A 19,243-nucleotide genomic window follows, 5' to 3' on the forward strand; every position below is an offset into this window, starting at 1 on the left:
ACTATTAGTGGGTTTATTAATGGAATTAATTTGAACCACCATAACAACCATCCTATTTGAGTGAGTATAGCCTTTGGCTACAAACTTCTGCACACAAGTTGATGATTACTCAATTTACTCACATAATACCACAATCTTGCACTGATGTATGCTAAATGTATTTGATCATCCTCCTTAACATTTTCCAGAGAGATTTCTCAACTCGTCTCAATATATATTTGTAACAGACCAACTTGAATGAATGCAATTGGAAAGTTGGAGAAATCTCCTAAATTAGGCCGCTGACTATTTATTTGAATGAAGTGTAGGATCCAAAGGCTGTTAAATAAGGGCTTGTAGCATACCTTAATGCAAGAGGCCTTTTTCCTTTTCTCCATGTTAGTATGCATTGAGATAGTTGATCAATGTGAGCTTTGTGCTTGGCTACTGCTGTTTCACAGTCAGCTAAAGAAAACAGTGCTGTACAGATACCTCACACTACTTCACTATTTATTCAACGGCTGCTGCTGCCTCAATCTCAACTGTCAGATTTCCTACCCAAATATTACCCTGCCCAGATGAACAAAACATGCGTGTACTCATATATACACACACCCAAGAACCTACTCTCCCGCCTGACTTTAATCCTCATTCACCACAATTTTTCAACCATTTTTTTGTTTAAGCTACTCAAAATGATATCATGCTGAACCAGATAACAGGGAAAATTGCAACTAAGGAGGTTGACTGTTGTTCTTTGAACCAATTTACAGTTTTCAATCATCCATAAATTATATACATACCTAAGGCTGTTGTACTTTCATGAATGAGTGTTTGTGAGTACCGCATTATTTTTTTTACACTGGGGTATTTTGTTGTAATGACCCAGTTCCCATGTCCCACCTGTCTTGGTCCTTGTAGTTATCCTCGCTTTGTGTGTGAATGATAAAGCACAGTGTTGCAGACAGGAAATCCTATAATCCTATACGCAGCCCTCACCACAGCAGAGGTAGTACTTGTATTCTGAGCAGACATGACTCGGAGACATTGAGTCTATCATGACTTTGCTAATTTGCTCCATTATTATTTCTAATCTGGTGATGAGGATGGTGTGTGAATGTGTGTGTGTGGGGTGGAGGGGATATTTGGTGTGTATCTTTTTTCAGTTCCATAAATGTCAGAGTGCAATCAACATCCTCAGTGGGAGTCGAGTTGCACGCTTGGAAATGGATTAACAGGTTCAGAGCCTGGGAACGACATCAACGAAGCCGGTTTCTGGAAGACACCACAGCACAAGCTACATTAAAAGTGCAATAGTTAATATTAGTCAAGATTGGAGCTCTAGCTCACCTACTCGATTAAGTAGGTGAAGTACACCATTGTAACATTTTTTTTTTAACTCTTTGAACTTGCCTTGAAAAATTCAGTTGAAGTTAGCATTACCAAGGACTGTCATAAAATCAATATCAAGTATCAGAAATGATGATCAAAAATAGATGATCAAAGTACCTCATGCTTAATATACTGAATTAGATTAACAATAAATACCTAGCTAGCATTAGGTTCCCTGGTGGACTAGTGGCTATCATGTGGTGCTCTCATCATCACGTCTTGGGTTTGATTCCTGGTCACTGAACCAACCCCATCCACTGAAGGGTTGCATGAGCCATTGCACTCTCAGTGCTGGTCCCAAGCCCAGAAAATGGGGAGGGTTACGTCAACAACTACATTCGGCATAAAAAAAAACCTTGTACCAGAATCAATATGCTGATGGGTGATGTGCTGTGGCGACACCAAAATGGGACCAACCAAAAGAGGGAGGGGATCTAGCTATCATTATACTAACGTTACTTGATTGGAGACCAAATACTTGATATTACTTAAAATCCTTTGGCGGAGTTGACATCTGTAGTCCTCTTTCATTGCTAAAATAACATCTTCACAAGTTGATAAGAGCAAATAGCATGGCTATATGCTAGGTTATATCAGAATGTCTGTGCTTGCTTGTAGAAAGCTAGCTAGAAGATAAGCATCAGCACAAGGCTACAGTAATCCCGCAGCAACTGTACATTTATTGAACTTGGAAATTTATGACAAACCATTACATTTCCCTTATCCAGCATAACCTATTGTCAAATCATGTTACCCAAGTTACTTGGTACAGCTGTGTTTTTGCCAGAGCTGGCTACTCTCGTGTCTCCCATGTCTCCCAGTGTTAGCATTCTAGGCCATTCAGCTTCTTGATAGTCAAGTTATAACACTATAAACATACGAAATTTGGCCTTTACTGATTTCTGAAAAATGGTCTTCACTGTTCTGTTTTGCTTTGTAGTGAACTCCCATTAGTTTTTAAGCTGCCTGCCACTACCTGTGTTAGCTAGTTAGAATTGTTAGCATTGCTAGGTGCACAGGTGTTAGCTAGCATTTTACATACATGCAATTAAAAAATTGACTATGTACCTTTTAAACAGTCCAGTCAGGCTGTACATTTTCTTCACTGATTAAGAATTCTGGCAAGATTTTGGAGAATATCACTGGCTTGTTTTTCCTCATACTCATGAGGCAATTAATGTTTGTGGTCTTGTGATATTTCTGTTCCATTGTTATAGCACAAATGTTATTGTCAGTTAAACTATGTTCACATCGGTCACAGCAGTCATCTGATCTGATTTTGAGCTCCTCGGATTCACATGAACAATGCTAATGAAGATAAGAACTAGTGTTGCTGCCATGCTAGTTTTCATTCATTGATCGCCATATTAGCATTGTTTGTTTACATGAGCGTGACGTTCAGTAGCTATCAATAACTCTTGCCAGAGTGAATACAAATATCCTTGCATGTTTGAAGATGGCCCACATACATTGGCAGTATGGATTGAATACTGCATTCCGATGCTAGCTTTAGTCATGTCTTGTGTATGTGTTAGTTAACTCCTTTGGGAGTCCGTGGAAATGCATCTGCAACATTCCCAGGTGGAAGAAGTCTCACTACAGTGATGTTCTGACTCAGCAGGGTATCTGCCTCGTCACGTAGTTATGCTGAATTATTTTCTCCCCTCAACAAGCTCTTCACCTGACAGTGCTGCATGACTGGTGGTTTAATACAACATAGAGAAGCTGTGCAGCTTTTTCCTGCCCTGAAATTTTAAATGGCATGCAAATGGAGAAATTAATCCAAAAATTAGCTGAAATTCTTTTTACTCCAAATCAGTCATTACTTCATTGTGCTTCTTCAAATCTGCTTAGGCATGAACTGAAAAACCAGATGGCCTGTTAATCTGTGCCTCTCACATTATAGATATATTAATATAATATAATATATTATATAAAACATTTTTAAATTTTACTCCGCATATAACTGAGCACTACTAAGAAAATAATCCAAAATAAACTCTGTTTAAGAGCTGTGTAACCCAAGCTCTGAGAGGACGCTTCTGTTCTACCACAATATTACTGAACCACTGCCTCAATAGCAACACACTGAGAAATAATCCAACAATTTTCTTTTTCCTGAGCGGCATCCAAAGTACACCCCAAAGTACCCCACTGGGTAACAGTATGGCTGCAGTGGCCTTGCAGTGGACGAGCAAATCTGAACTATTAAAAAAACAATGGTATCAAAATTCACTCCAAGGTAAAAAGAGGGACTGTTTCAGCAGGCTGTTGAGCTATTAATAAAAGGCATGAAGGTGCTGAGAAAATAAATGGCTGAAGAAATATTCAGCATGTTTGAATGAATGGGTTTGTGCTGTAACTGAATAAGCCAGTGTGCTTGTTTATGTAAATAGTACACAGCTTCCTGGAAGAACAGGAAGTACAGGGATCTCCATTGCGCGTCTTAATGTTCTCACACTCAGGTGGCCAGGATCATGTAAAGCTGTCAGTGAGAGGCAGAGTTACATCTGAAGATACACACACTGCTGTCAACATAAAAGTCTCTTATGATCTCTGCCTCTCTTTCTCGGAATTACTCCAAGGTGTCTAATAAAGTGATTTTGACCATCCATTACAGTGAATAGATATACTCTAAGTGTATAGGCTCATCAATAAAAGATGAGATTATTATTATTATTATTATTATTATTATTATTATTATTATTATTAAAAACCTGTGGAATGAGTTAAAGAGGATGTGCACAGGAGAGCTCCTTTTAATAGATCCTTTTAATAGCAGTTTAATAGATTTGTGCAAGAAAGAGTGGGAAAAATTGCCAAATTAAATTGGTAGACTCTTACCTCAACCCAAAAAGACCCTTAAAATGGGTGCACACACTTGTGCTATTATTATTATTTTTATTTTTTTTCATTTTTCCCCCTATAATTTTTTTCACTTGCATTTTGTTGGTTACTATATCAAATTTTTATGAAAAAAAATTTACATCACAAAAACCTGCAATTTTAACAGAAGTGTGTAGACTTTTTATATCTATCCATTGTGTATCCATTTTATATCCATCCGCTCACAGTTGGAAAGTGTTTGATTGTTAGTCATACTGTTGGTCAACTGCTCATTCTCTCTCCTCTGTGTGTTTCAGTGGAGCTGAAGTGTGCTGAGATCACATGCCCGACTCTAGCCATGCCCTCGTGCCCTCTTGACTCTGTACTGACCCGCAGCTACACGCCCCCTGCAGGCTGCTGCCCCACATTACTGCCCAAGTGCACCTGTGCTCAATGCCCACCCCAGCCAGAATGTCCCAGTGGCCACAAAGCTGTGATCATCAGCGAGGCCACCGGAGCACCAGGCAGCTGCTGTCACTCCTACAAATGCGAGAAAGGTAAAAGTGCCAGGAAAAGGTAAACACAGTGTGGATTTGGTGTGAAATTCAAGGCAATCGCTAAACTGTTTGGTGCAAAAATGTTAAATTATTATTTTTTAAATGCAGTAGTGACTGAAACATAAATTCCAAAGCAGTTAGATCAATATCAGAAGTTTTTCAGTAAAACGTGTACGAAATATGACATCACATCAACTAGGGGAAAATTGAATACGACTGAATGAATAGAATATAAGCAGGACATACAGTTGAGATCATGAGTTTACATACACCTTGCAGAATCTGCAAAATGTTAATAATTTAATAATAATAATTATTATTATTATTGTAATAATAAGAGGGATCATAGAAATTGCATATTGTTTTTATTCAGTACTGCCCTGAATAAGCTACATCACATATCAGATGTTTACATATAGTCCACAAGACACAATAATAACTGAATTTAAACAAATAAACCAGTTCAAAAGTTAACATACACTTGATTCTTAATACTGTGTGTCACTACGTGAATGATCAACAACTGTTTTTATGTTTTGTGCTAGCTGTTCATGAGTCCCTTGTTTGTCCTGAGCAGTTAAACTGCCCACTCTTCAAAAAAAAATCCTCCAGGTCCTGCACATTCTTTCTTTTCCACCATCTTCTGCATATCCGACCCCTTTCCAACCGTGGCTAAACATCTGTTATGTGAAATAGCTTATTCTCAACTTATGACATCAACTGTATTTTTCAGTTTCATATAATGATTTTTCAAGCAGCTAATAATTTGTTCCCATTTAAAATAATGCATTATTGAAAAAAATCAACTTGCTAAAGCTGATTTCTATGAATATTAAAGTAAAACCTGTTCTTGGTAGTGAATTTTGTACTATAATATAATATAATATTAATGCTACAATGTAGCTGGATTTGCTGTTCATCATCACTTTATCTGTGCACTGGGGTCTTACGAGGATTAGTAAACCAAGTTTATTACGTTGTTTATGTACAATATGTGAATGCTATGAAAAGAGCTTTTGACATCTACCGGTGCATCCTTCTGACTATTTAAAGTCATTATCTTCATTTCTAGGAGTATTTGTAAATAAGGCCACACAGCAGAGGCTCTGGACTGTATTCTTGAATCCTAGGAAACCTGAATTACATATTTCCATTTCAGATATGCTGTTGATTTCGAGAGTTTACAGATTTGATACCGACAAGTCGTGCAAAGCATTAGAGGTTTTGACGATGACATACACATTAAATTTTGGTTCACTTGCATGGTGTTCACTTGCATGACCACTGCCATATCAGTCACCATAAAATACACTATTGAATTAAAACAAAAAATACAGCTGAATCAAAATTTTATTACATAATGTGAAGTATGCATATAGTTAGAAAGTAATTTGTAGGACTAGGGAGAGTGTGTATTGTTAAGGTGTATGGGCTGAAGGATAACACACAATGGGCCTCATTTATCAATCAAATTTGAGTGTAAATGAAGTAAACATTCCTGCCAGATTTAGTAAACTTCCAGGAATGCTGATTTTCACTGTACTCATATGTATATGTTCAGAATTTTGGCGATCGCAGAAATTAACGCAAAATCAAGCAATCTCTGCAATATTCAGAGGAGCTTGCAATTTTTCAAAATTACTGCAGATTTGGGGAAAGATGCCACATGGTGCGTCATGTGGCATCATCACAACTTGCATTCAGCCAAAGCCCTCTTCGTTTCATGTGCATCAAACATGAGAACAGCTAAAAGGTCTCATTTACCAACAAACATCATTGTGAAAGGCTATGCAAAACAATTTTGTGCAATTGCAAGTTTTCTGCGAAAAAGCACAAAAGCTCTGCAAGTTGCATCACAATTTTTTTTTAAAAGCTGCAGCAGCCGTTTTTGGCTGCAACAATCAAATAAACTCTGCAAAATCCTGTATGGATTGACATTCACAGCACAGTTGATTTATACCCACAAAAATGCATAAGAGGCAAAGCTCACAGAGTGTTGAAAACAACAGAATGATTGTGGATGATTTTTAAATAAATTTGTTGGTATCCAATCTGATAAATGAGGCTCATTGAGAGCATGTATAAGACCTCTTCCTTTAACACTGAGAAGGGGACTTCACTCTCACTGTGTACTTTGTGCTAGCTTCAGATATTCCGCGTTTTACCAACAGTCTAAACTCCCATTCTGGCCTCTTGGCCATGCTGTAAATGTGTGCCATGTTGCGGAACTAATTTACTTAGCGAGGAAGCCGGGTGAACAGAAGGAAAGCGCTTAGGCTACCAGTCTCGCTCCGAATGGGAGAATGGAGCCTGGCTTTGCTTGTCTGCTCACAGACACATCCAAGTGGGGAAGTGCAGGGGGTTAAACAGTTCATTGAGAGGAATCTGTACAGGCATGTGTTTTGTGTGTCTGGGAAAGGGAGACACTATGGGATATGAGGGATGTGATGGAGTGTAAGAGCATTCATGTGTGTGTGTGTGTGTGTGTGTGTGTGTGTGTGTGTGTGTGTGTGTGTGTGTGTGTGTATGTGTGTGTGTGTATATATGGCAGGGTTGTGAGTGGCGACAGCGGGAGCAAGGGATTCAATATTTGGATAAAATGTGACCCGGAGGAGCATGCCCTTTCTGTTGCCATCTGTCCTAACGTTTATTGTCTAACCTGTTTGTTTGTTTGTTTGTTTGTTTGTTTAATTATTGTCCTAACATTTATTGTCAGACATTTGGATGCTTTCTTCTTCTTGCCTATTAGGCTAGTGGAGGTGCCAGTACAGGATAACTCATTCAGTGTCTGATTTAGTTGTGCCATGGTAATAAAGTGCACATATGACTGAAAGAAGGAATGAGCATCGACACTGCACTCTACTTCACCTTTGTTGATGAAGATACAGCAATATTTAGTTAACTCCCAAATAATTGGACCCCTTCAACATGATGATTGTATATAATGTTTATTTTATACAGTGATTCAAATTCATCAGCATTTTTGACAAATATCTAACTTTTCAAAAATTTTCTTAGTGTCTAGAAATGCTCCTGTTGCCTTTGATCATTTCCAGTGTCCGAAGCATGGGTAAGGACACAGGCAGAAAGCAACAAACCAGAGCTGTCCATAATCAGACCAGAGGAAAACAGGCGATGGTCATGAATAGGGGTGCACGATTATGGCCAAAATGATCATCACGATTATTTTGATCAATATTGAGACCATGATTATTTATCAGGATTATTCATTGATTTTAGGGACAGCATATTTTTATTGCACTTTCACATTTAAATAACAGACCACTGCTTTCACCTCCATGTTGTGCTACATTCCTGCTAATGTACAAATCTTTGCATCAAATTAGACTGGTCCTTAAATTGCATCATGTCGTAGAAGCAAAATATAAATAAAATTGTACCCAAAATATAAGATAAGTAAAAATACCATCAACCAAATGAAAATACCTGGACCAGTTTATCTGCGAAGTTTTTTCCTGTTCGGCATGATGACGTTTAATGTCCCCGACAACGTCTGTAGTCCCATTTAGCAACATGTTAGTGTCATGATTTCCCTGGAAAATCATGGAGCTGGAGCTCGCAGCACACTCTCTTAGTGACAGTGACTTTGTTTACTTCCTACATGTGCATTTCTAATGATTTCTGTCCTGTCTCTGCCCCTGTATTGTCATTGGTTGTTCCCTTATGTGTCATCATTATTCTCAGCTGTTTTGTGCTCACCCTTAATTACGTTTGTCATTTAAACCCCTCGTGTCTCTTTGTTCGACGTGAAGTATTGCATGAGTTTTCCGTGTACCAAGCATTTGTTCATAGTTTCATGTCTCATAGTTTTGATCTTATTCTCGACCTTGTTGTTTGATTCTTGTGTAGTATTGTTTATGCCCGTTTGCCGATCGCCTGACCTATTGTCTGTTTTTTACCATTGTCTGGCGTTTTGGAATTTTCTGTCTCTCTTCAATAAAGCTCTTATCTGCACTTGCATCCGTCCTAAACCCTCGTTATGTGACAGTTAGCAACCGCCTTTTTCAATACAAGTAAAAGCTTTAAAAAATCATGAGTGGGGTTTTACTGGTATATTTTATGACGTAGAATAATACGTGAAAATATTTTGAGCTTTTTAACCAAAATCCCATTAAAAAAACCCATTGATTTGTGACGATGGAACCAAAGGGCTAAAATGCTAACTCGTTTCCGGGTTTTGGCATACAAAATGACATCATCCCTGTACCACTCTATGGTGACTGGCTGTAAGTTTAGGAAGCGCTTTATTTGACCTGCACTGGAGGTTTCTATGAGCGAAGGATGAACTTTAAACCTTTTAAATCTCCAACCTTGCTAGTTATTACAGGAGGCTCAGTACTGTTATTCTCAACTATGATGGAGTACTGCAGGGATGATGTCTTTTTGTAGGACAACTCAGAAGTTAGCATCACCCTGGTTCCCTCGAGAAAAAGCCAATAGGATTTTTCCACTGGATTTTGGATTATTGCAGAAAATAAGCTCTGTGATCAACAAAAGTTTATGATTCTTGCATGTTTTGTTCACTAAGAGAATCTTCACAAATGAACACAGCTTGTATTAAGGCTTCAAAATTCATAAAATTGCCAGAAGTACAAAGCTAAAGTTAGGCTATAGACGAACTACACCACAGTCGCATGACTTCAACATCACCACCATACCGACGACTCTTAAATCTTTATTTAAAAAAACAATATGTTACTGTCCGTAAGCCTGGTTCTCTGAAACATTGAGTGGAGAGATCCACCTATGGGAAGGGCATCTGTACCTGACTGCTGTAGAAGCATCCAATTGCAGCAAGATGGCTGTGATGGACAGGAGCACGTGTCCAATGCCAGGTAAGGGCACTTGAGTGCATAAATATCCTGCACACGCTCCTCTTCCTCAGTGAGCAAATTCACTACTCTTGCGGCAAGCAAGGCAAGCTTGATGGATGACTCCACTCTATGTTTCAAAGAACCGGGGTTACGGACAGTAACCAATTGTTCTCTTTCATCATCTCATGTTTGAGATCCATCTATGGGAGAAATGGACAACATCCTGGTTGCCCAACACACTCACAGTGAGGCCTTTAAGACACGGGATGGTCACCTAGATGGGTGGTGCTTGACGCATCCCATAATGATGTGTCTGGTAACACCGTGCACGAAGGTCATAGTGTTATTCAGGTGGACCATGAAGGACATGAATGTGGCATGAATAAGTGAAGCCTGACAGCCCAAGTTTCAAGATGGAGAATAGGCCTTAAGGAAGGAAGACTAAGAGGAGCCCACTCCTCAGACAAAGTGAGCTACCAGGGTCCTAGTGACATTGAGCCAGTAGTATCTGACAAATATACTGGGAGAGGCTCAGCTTGCAGCAGAACCGATGTCCTTCATGAACCGGCGAATGAGGGGGTGTTAACCCACTGTCGTACCGTCGAACCCAACATGGTATGAAGTATTCGCTGCAGTGGGGCTAAACTTGCATCCACACACACACACCACTCTCTGACTCGATGAGAGACTGGAAGGAAGAATTATGAATTCGTAATGTATGCCTTGGTAGGCAAAATGAAGGAATTTCCAGTGCGGGAGATAAATGCTTATGTGGGGAAAAAAAGCATCTTTCAGATCGACTGACATGAACCAGTCATTCTGATTAATTAAACAAGAAAGAGTGCTGTGTCAGCATTTTGAAAGTGTATTTCAAAATCAGTGCTGCACAGATTTCCTCAGCATACACAGCTTGAGCGCCTCATCCTCCTTTTTGTCATCACGGCGTTGTTACATCAAAGTGATGGCGGGACCAAAAAAGGGCTCAGCCGAGCTACACTGGTGCTCCTGTGATGCGCCACTTCTCACTATCGGGGAGACCCAGAGTGCACGCTCGCCAACCAACGAGAGGGCCATGGAATGCCAGCTTGCCTGGATGGTTTGGCACGCATTGCGAAGGACGAGGTCATTAATAGTGACTGTCTCCTTCCAGAGTGAGGGTGAGGGACACCCTTTCTTCAGTTACTGCCCCATGTCAACCAGGAGCTCAGCCTGGTAAGCTGATTGAAGCAAAAAGACATTGAGGGCCCTGACTGCCAAGGCCGAGGCGTTATAAAAGGCCTGGTGGATGGACGTGGAAAAATGGTCCATGTTTCTGGGGAGAGTGGGCTTGGGGGTGTGAGCAGGCCACCTTGGGAGGGGTTAAGGTGTCTGGCAATGGAGTGCTCAATGGCTGGGTGGGTCACCCATGCCGAGAGCCACCATATGCTTAACCTTGAGGGTCTCCCCAGCAGCGTTTCATGTGCTTGACACATGCGGGGAGGACCGGGAGGAGCTCTTTTCTCTGGCCGGGAGGGGATCCCAGGAGTTTCCCATTGTAAACATCCCTCTCTTGGCCAGTGGCACTTTGCAGGTCCGGCCATTTGATGTTGAGGTGGGCGGCCGCTCAGTCACAAAACTCGAACAGGACTGACTGACTTAGGGCCGTAGGAACACTAGCCTGGGGCAGTAAAGAAGATGGGATGGCTTTGTCATCCTCTAAACCCTTTAGAAGGCCCACGTCGTCCTTGTCGCTGGACCTGGGTGGCTCGTTAACAAAGGAGGGCTCACCTGATAAGATGCCCTCGAAGAGAGAAGGGTTACTTTGGTTGGACCAACTCAGACAGTCTGCACCTCGGGAGATTCCCGGGAGTGCACCATCATTGCCGTTTACCCTATCAGAGTCAGACAATCTACGCTCTGGTTCGTGGCCACATTGAGCCTTTGTGCTGGAGCTTTTTTGGGAAGCGCTAAGCAGTGGCTACAGTTGTCTGGGAAAATAGTGGCCTCATAGTGGCCTCTTTCATGTGTTTGAGGCCCAGGTCAACAGAGGAAGAGGAGCGTGTGCAGGTCATTTATGCACTCAGGTAAGGAGCGTGCCCTTACCTGGCATTGGAAATGCACTCCTGTCTATCACAGCCAGACTTAGTGCAATTGGATGCTTCTTCAGAGGTCAGGTACAGATGCCCTTCCCATAGGTGGATCTCGAACACGAGATGATGAAAGAGAACACTACAATTGTAAAATACTATAAATTGATAAGTTGTAAAGTTTGAGTTGGAATAGTTTGCAAGAGCGCAAGTATATACACAACGAGTTGTAGCAGATGAGATTTTCTGTTCGGCGTGATGACGTTTATGTCCCTGACAACCTCTCTTGTCCCATTTAGCCACTTGTTAGCAACCACCTTTTTCAAGACATAGAAACCATATCAAATGTTTAAACTGAGGGAATATACCCCAAAATTTTCTTATTTTAAAATTTTTTTATTTTGAATTTGATGGCTGCAACACGTCTCAAAAAAGTTGGGACGGGGGCACCAAAAGGCTGGAAAAGTAATTCAAATTACCTTTACTTTTTTTCTTAAAATGGTACATTTACTCCTTTTAAACATTTGGTATGTTTTCTGTGTTCTATTGTGAATAACATATGGGTTTGTGAGATTTGCAAATTATTGCATTCTGTTTTTATTTACATTTTACACAGCGTTCCAATTTTTTTGGCATTGGGGTTGTAGAATAAAATGTGAAAATATCTTGAGCTTGTGTTAACCCCAGACCTTATTTCAGGCATTTAACCAAAAACGTATTCAAAAAAACTCGATGGAACTGGAAGTGCTAAAATGCTAACTCATTTCTGGGTGTTATTACCAAATATTAATTTTGGGGTACCAAGATTTTTGAAAACAGTTTACAATTAAATGAAACTAAAATGAAAAACTAATATGGAACTATATTGTCTCTACATATTATATATTTATTTCTGTTTGTTTTCATGATTGGCATCATGCCAATAATTCTGGGGTATGCTTCATGACTTTCATGGCTAGAAAAAGGTTCTGCTGTTTGTTCCCTAGTGCCAGCAATGTATAAATCAACAGCAACATCAGAATACTGTAACTACTGTCAGTGCTGGCATTAGAATTCAGAATATTTTGGTAGCAAACATAAAATAACAACTGCACAGCTGTCACGAAAAAAAAAAAAAAATCTTAGCAGAAAAAATACTTTCCAGGTGCTTGTGCATACGTGTGAAGTATCATTCACACTTGCTATTAACATTCACAAACAGTTCTAAAACCACATGCACACATTTTATGTGGCTTCCTTGTAGAGTCTGTGATATACTAATATCTCATCCCAGTTCCTCTGACTCTTTGCTTTGCTTTTAGTTTGCTCTGCTTGCTTAATGCACACATAAGGTTGATAGAAAAAATGAAGCGAATAAAAGAGGTAAAATCCTCTCTTTATTTTCAAATGGTCTGGTCCACCTGCTTTGCATTAGTCTGAAGAAAGTGGATCAGGCAGTCAGAGCTGCTTTTTTTTATGGAGGTATTGCCTACAGATGCTGAAGTTGCCTTAGCATTTAAGGTTTATAAGAAGACATCTTTTAGCATGTGGACTCTTGAGGAGTAGTGCTATTGTGAAATATGAAACTCTTGCTATATGGTAGGCAATTTGTAATGATGCCCAATTTTGTACTATATTTCTGTCTGAATAAATAATTTGTTGTCAGTAAAATATTCAGCAGCCTGAACTGAATGGTTGTACATATACAGTGGTTGAAAACTACAGTATATTTTTGTTCATAAAGTTGATCATTATCATTATGTTTTACTACAGAATATCACGTTGTTTTATGTCATACTACTAAAAACTCTCCCCTTTTACAACAAGGTCCAATCTTATCCCAAAAACATTTTCAGACCAGGTGTATGAACAAGAACCATATCTTCATAACCGTCTTAAAATGTCATGGATATTTAAAAGAAAGGCTTGCTTTTTTTCAAACCAAATCCAATCAAGCTGATGTTTTTTGCATACTTTATTCTAAACCTTCACTTCATAACTTCAGTGGTAGCACCAGGCCTATGTCCTCACAATGTCCATGTCCATCATCATGATCTCAAAGCTAGCTACAAAATGTATATTTATTCATCTCTGCAGGATCACGGTCGTCTAGTGTCACAAAGACTCTAAAACAATGTTTTGCTTTTCATGATTTCTGCTACCTGTTTTACTGGATTAAAGGGTTTGATGCACCAAGCAGAATGATGAAAACACCAGTGTTGTTTGGTTTGGAGAACTTGCAGATCAGTGAAGCAAATATCATTACATGAAACCAAAAACACCAATGATGTTTACAGCCACTGTCTCTCATTCCTGTTGGTAGTTTCCACATGTCTTTGCTTCTCATTTGCTTAGGGTTAAACTTTGTCACCTGCCCACTTTGCATCCCTAGTGGTTGATTTGCTCAGTTGCTGGGAATGGCCAGTTTACCATTATGTTACTTTTAAATGTTTAATTATTTAAAAAAATATTTAACTTATTAAGAAATACATTGATTTGTGAAATGTATTCAAATGTGTGCAATTAAAACCTCTCTTGATGAAGATATCAGGAAGCTTATGAAGGAGCTTATGAAGGAGTATGTAGGAAATTATTATATAAATACTTTACATAAGCTTGCATATAATATGTGTATGGTGCAGAGTATGTGGAAGCCCAGATTATTTCCATAAAATTTTAAATAAAGCTGGCAGTGTTTCCTTCAACACTACATTCATTCAAACCAAAAAATGTTTAGTGACGCTAGACATTAGAAGGAAAACTAACCATTCACCAGTCATAAATCACTTTGAGACCATGGTATTGAAAAAAAAAATGCTCCATCTCTCTTCACCAGTTTCCCCTAAGTGTATGCACAACGGGACCAAGTTTGCCGAGGGTGAGGTGTACCGCATGGACTCCTGCTGGCTATGTCACTGTCGTGGAGGCATCTCATTCTGCTCCAGGGCTGAGTGTACTGAGCTGGAGTGCGATAACTTTTACCTCCCAGAGGGCGAATGCTGCCCTGTCTGCAAAGGTATACTACTTGCTTTATTTCCTTATTCGTGATGTTGGCACCTGTGTTTTTAAAAAGTTATTATTATTATTATTATTATTATTATTATTATTTAAAATGTATTCATTTAGTAGATTTTATTTTAATTGTGTTAATGGAACCAACTGTGATAATGCAAATTTCCACTGAGCAGAAAGAAGTGAAAGAAAAGAGAGTGATTACCTAAAATGAGAGTTGAAGGCTTCAAACAATATTCCCAAAGCAATTAGCAAACTATGAATAACGCTATCCAATAATGTGTTCAGTTTTAATTCTTGTTAAATCCATTAACGGGCACATCAAGTAGTCACAGTAAAACAAAATGCAGTCAGAGCAATCACCAAACCTCTTACTAGATGATAGCCAATGAGAGGGGTTTAATTATAGATCTGTGTGGATAATAAAGACTATAAGTAGCTTGGCAGTACATGTGGCTAACAGACAGAAAGATCATGGACTAGTATTTCCCTCAGTCAAAGTGTGTTTCTGAGTTCAGCAGACATCAGAGGTTGGAGCCGCAGTTATAGGAGGTCAGAGTCAAGAGAGCCACCTGGAATTTAAAGGAGGGAATGCTTTCATCTCAGGGCTGTTTTACACTGTGGAAAGGTTTTAATGAGACCTGCACTATAAAAATGAAAGTTAGAGGAGCACTTCACTCAGAAAACTCCATGTAATTTTACAAACAGGCTTGAATTTCTTTTAATCTCAGGTTATGATTAGTCTAAAGTATTGTTGTCTCCCCTTGTGGCAGCCATGTTCATTTTGAAGTTAGTTGGATGAAAAGTAATTAAAATGTTACATGAGTTAAAGCATTTCATGAAAACGCAAATTTCTTAGACTGGAGTTTAGCAAGCTAGTCTAACATTCTCTTCCACATAAACTTTTGCTTATGCTAGCTTATTAGCTTATTAGCTAGAGTTCAATAAGTCATTAAAACTTTAAGCTGTGGTCTATACATCAACCTGTCCTGGGTTATTTACCTATATATGGGCGGCTGTGGCTCAGTTGGTAGAGCAGGTTGTCCACTAATCGTAGGGTTAGCGGTTCGAAGTGTCCTTGGGCAAGACACTGAACCACAAGTTGCTCCCGATGGCAAGCTAGCAAATTGCATGGCAGCTCTCATTGGTGTGTGAGAGTGTGTGTGAATGAGAGCGCTTTGTAGAACCACTAAGGTTAAAAAAAAGCGCTATATAAGTACAGACCATTATATCAGTATGCTTATTAGCTCTAATGTAATGAACAGTCTACTGGGTAGTTCCATGAAATGAACGGAATGAGCAGGCATGGGGCATACTGGCTGGAAGCAGGCAATGGGTCTATGACAGGCTTGCCGGGGACAGGTGGTGGAGCTGCAACATACTTGCCGGAGTCTGGTGGTGGTGCTGGGATAAAACTTGCCAGTGTCAGGTGGCAGCACAATGGCATTCTTGCCTGTCTTCTTCAAGCATGAGCAAGGCACGGGAGGCTGCACCGTTAGCCTCAGGTATGAGAAGGGCATGGGAGGCATTGCTGTTGGCCTCTGGCTGGAGCTTTGCTGGAAAATGTGCCTCGTCACCCTCTGCAGGAAGCTTAGCTGGAAAGGCCACCTCGTCGTCTTCAGGAGGGAGCTCGGCTGTAGAGTACGTTTCTTCTTTGTCTCCAGTCCTCCTTTCTGTGTCGTAGCTCGTGACAGACGGGCCCGTCCCAAAACATTTTTTAGGTCAGGGTTAACCTCTGCCCACCGGAACACCCTTCTCAGGGGTTCACAAACTCTGCCGTGCTTTCCAGGCCTGTGTGTCCTTGGTCGACCAGGCCTTTAGCCCATTGGTGTGCTCAGCCGGTGAACATGAACCTCAGCCACTGCCTCTCTTTGGGCTTGCGGTCCAACAGGCTTTCAAAACAAAATTGGCACTGTAGCAGGAATCCTTCAGGAGGGCATGCAGTGCCATCAAAGGGGCTTTGGGTGTCTAGGTGGGAGAATTGCACAGTGAGCATGGTAATCTTAGCGTTATGCCCCTCTTGCTTTCCTGCTGCAGCCTTTCACTGTAGCACTGTAGATTCCTGTTCTTAGTTGAAAGAAGTGCACCCTGCTGTGATCTACTGTCATAGCCCATCAACCTCAAGGTTCATTTTTTTGTGTGTTTTGAGATGATTTACTGCTTACCATGGTTATTGCCAGCTTGAACCAGACTGGCTATTCTTGTCTGACCTCTCTCATCAGCAAAGCAATTCTGCCAGCACAACTGAAACTCAATAGATGTTTTTTGTTTGTTTTTCACACCATTCTGTATAAACTCTAAAGACTGTTCTGTGAGAAAATCTCAGGAGATGAGCATTTTCTCAAGCCAGACTGACTGGCATCAACAACCATGCCATGGTCAAAGGCACGCAGATATGACCCCTCCCCCATATTCTGATGTTTGATGTGAACAGTTCCTGAAGCTCTTGACCTGCATTTGAAGGATTTTACACATTGTACTGCTACCACATGATTGGCTGAATAATTGCACGAATGTGCAGGTGTACAGGTGTTCTCAATAAAGTGACCGGTGACTATAAGTCACAATGAACAAAGCTTAATGCATAGCCAATAAGCAATGTATACATAATCTAATTTTGGAGTTACTAAAGAAAAAACATAGCCATAATTAACCCCTAATATATGTTCCTTAAAAAGCTATATAGGAAGTGCTTCTACAGGCTCTTTTCAGAATGACAATCTTAAAAGGAAATATACTCAGCAAAAAAAGAAACACCCTCTCACATTCAACTGCTTTTATTTACAGCAAGTCTTTTAACATGTGTAAATATTTGTATTAACATGAAAACATTAAACCACTGAGACATAAACTGAGCAAGTTTCAGACATTTGATGAACAGAAATGGAATAATGAGTCCCTGAACAAAGGTGTCAATATCAAAAGTAACAGTGAGTATGTGGTGTGGCCACCAGCTGCTTTAAGTACTACAGCGCATCTCATCCTCATGGACTGCACCAGATTTGTTAGTTCTTGCTATGAGATGTTCCCCCACTCTTCCACCAAGGCATTTGCAAGTTCTCAATCATGTCTGGGGGGGTCACATGGTTACATGTAATTTTCCACTGCAAGGACGATCAGCTGTCCTTCCTGTCTCCATGTAGCGCTGTCTTGGCCATCTTACATTACAGACATTGCAGTATATTGCTCTGGCCACATCTGCAGTCCTCATGCCTCCCTGCAGCAGGCCTGTGACATGTTCACTTAGGTGAGCAGGCACCCTAGGCATCTTTCTTCTGTTAACTGAGTAATCAGTTATGCTTGGGTAGGTTCAAAATAAATGCTTTGTGCTAGGTCAGGATAAAGGACTAATGTTTGTGAAATATATTTGTATTATTTGTTGTACTTTATTTTCCCCAAATCTAATCATTGTACATTTCCACTCCTAGCTACTGTATGTACCATAAGAAGTATCTTACAATTTATCGTTCCAGAATGAGGTCAGATAGGTATGTGTGAACGTGTTACTTAATTCGGAAGATGGACGGAGGAAATCAAGAAAAGGGAACATGTAGATGAATCATTAAGTTTAACTGCACCCACATGCACACAAGCACTTCACACTAAAGTCTTCTGCTATTAAGTAAGCATAAACCGAACTAAAGAATAAAACACACACTCTTAACCACAAAATGCCTCACCTCCACCAAGCCACCTTTATTACAAACGGTACCAGAAGCAATTACCTGCACTTTTAGGAATGCTGAAACATCACTTACACATTTCCACAAGACCGTATGTAAACTGTTAGCTGAACATTCTGAAAGCTGAGGAAACTCTTAAACATTTGGCTCTGTTTTCAGCCTGTTCCCAGCTTCAAACACTGGTGTAAATGTGGGAATAATGCTGTTAAATGTTGTTTCCTCCTTCAAATTAAAATAATACCCATGTGGAGATGTTGAGGGTCAATGGTCATGCTAAACGTGTTTTAGTGGTTATATTAACCCTTGGCACAGCTCAAGAATGGACACTGAAGAAACATTAACTAAATTCCCCACATGACATATACACTATATGGGCAAATGTATGTGGACAATTGACATTACAGCAATATGAGTTTTTGGACATCCCATTCTAAAACCATGGGCATTAATATGGAGTTGGCCCCCTTTTGCGGCTAAAACAGCCTCCACTCTTCCGGTTATGCTTTCTCCACGATTTTAAAGTTTGACTGTGGGAATTTGTGCCCATTCAGTTAAAAGAGCATTTGTGAGGTCAGGCACTGACGTTGGGAGAGAAGGCCTGGCTCTCGATTAATGTTCCAACTCATTCCAACTCATCCCAAAGGTGTTCAATGGGGTTGAATTCAGGGCTCTGTCCAGGCTACTAGAGTTCCTCCACACCAAAATGATCAAACCATGTCCTTATGGACTTTGTTCTTTGCATTGTCAGACTGGAAGAGAAAAGGAGTCTTCCCTAAACTGGTGCCACAAATTTGGAAGCACAATTGTCTAAAATGTCTTTGTATGTTGTAGCATTAATATTTCACTGAACTAGAGGTCTAGCAAAAACCCTGGAAAACAGCCCCAGACCATTATCCCTTCTCTACCAAACTTTA

General features: G+C 40.1%; 1 protein-coding gene across 1 annotated transcript in view; it reads left to right on the forward strand.

Moving 5' to 3' along the window:
* Window positions 1-19,243, forward strand: part of LOC128612653 (cysteine-rich motor neuron 1 protein-like) — a 66,474-nt gene that overhangs the window by 25,008 nt on the left and 22,223 nt on the right. The window contains exons 4-5 of the mRNA XM_053632987.1: window positions 4,515-4,754; window positions 14,471-14,650. Coding sequence (XP_053488962.1) covers window positions 4,515-4,754; window positions 14,471-14,650 — 420 coding nt within the window. The remainder of the gene's footprint in view (window positions 1-4,514; window positions 4,755-14,470; window positions 14,651-19,243) is intronic.

The sequence above is a fragment of the Ictalurus furcatus genome, chromosome 9 (genome assembly GCF_023375685.1).
Source record: "Ictalurus furcatus strain D&B chromosome 9, Billie_1.0, whole genome shotgun sequence".
In the NCBI taxonomy this organism is placed as follows: Eukaryota; Metazoa; Chordata; class Actinopteri; order Siluriformes; family Ictaluridae; genus Ictalurus; species Ictalurus furcatus.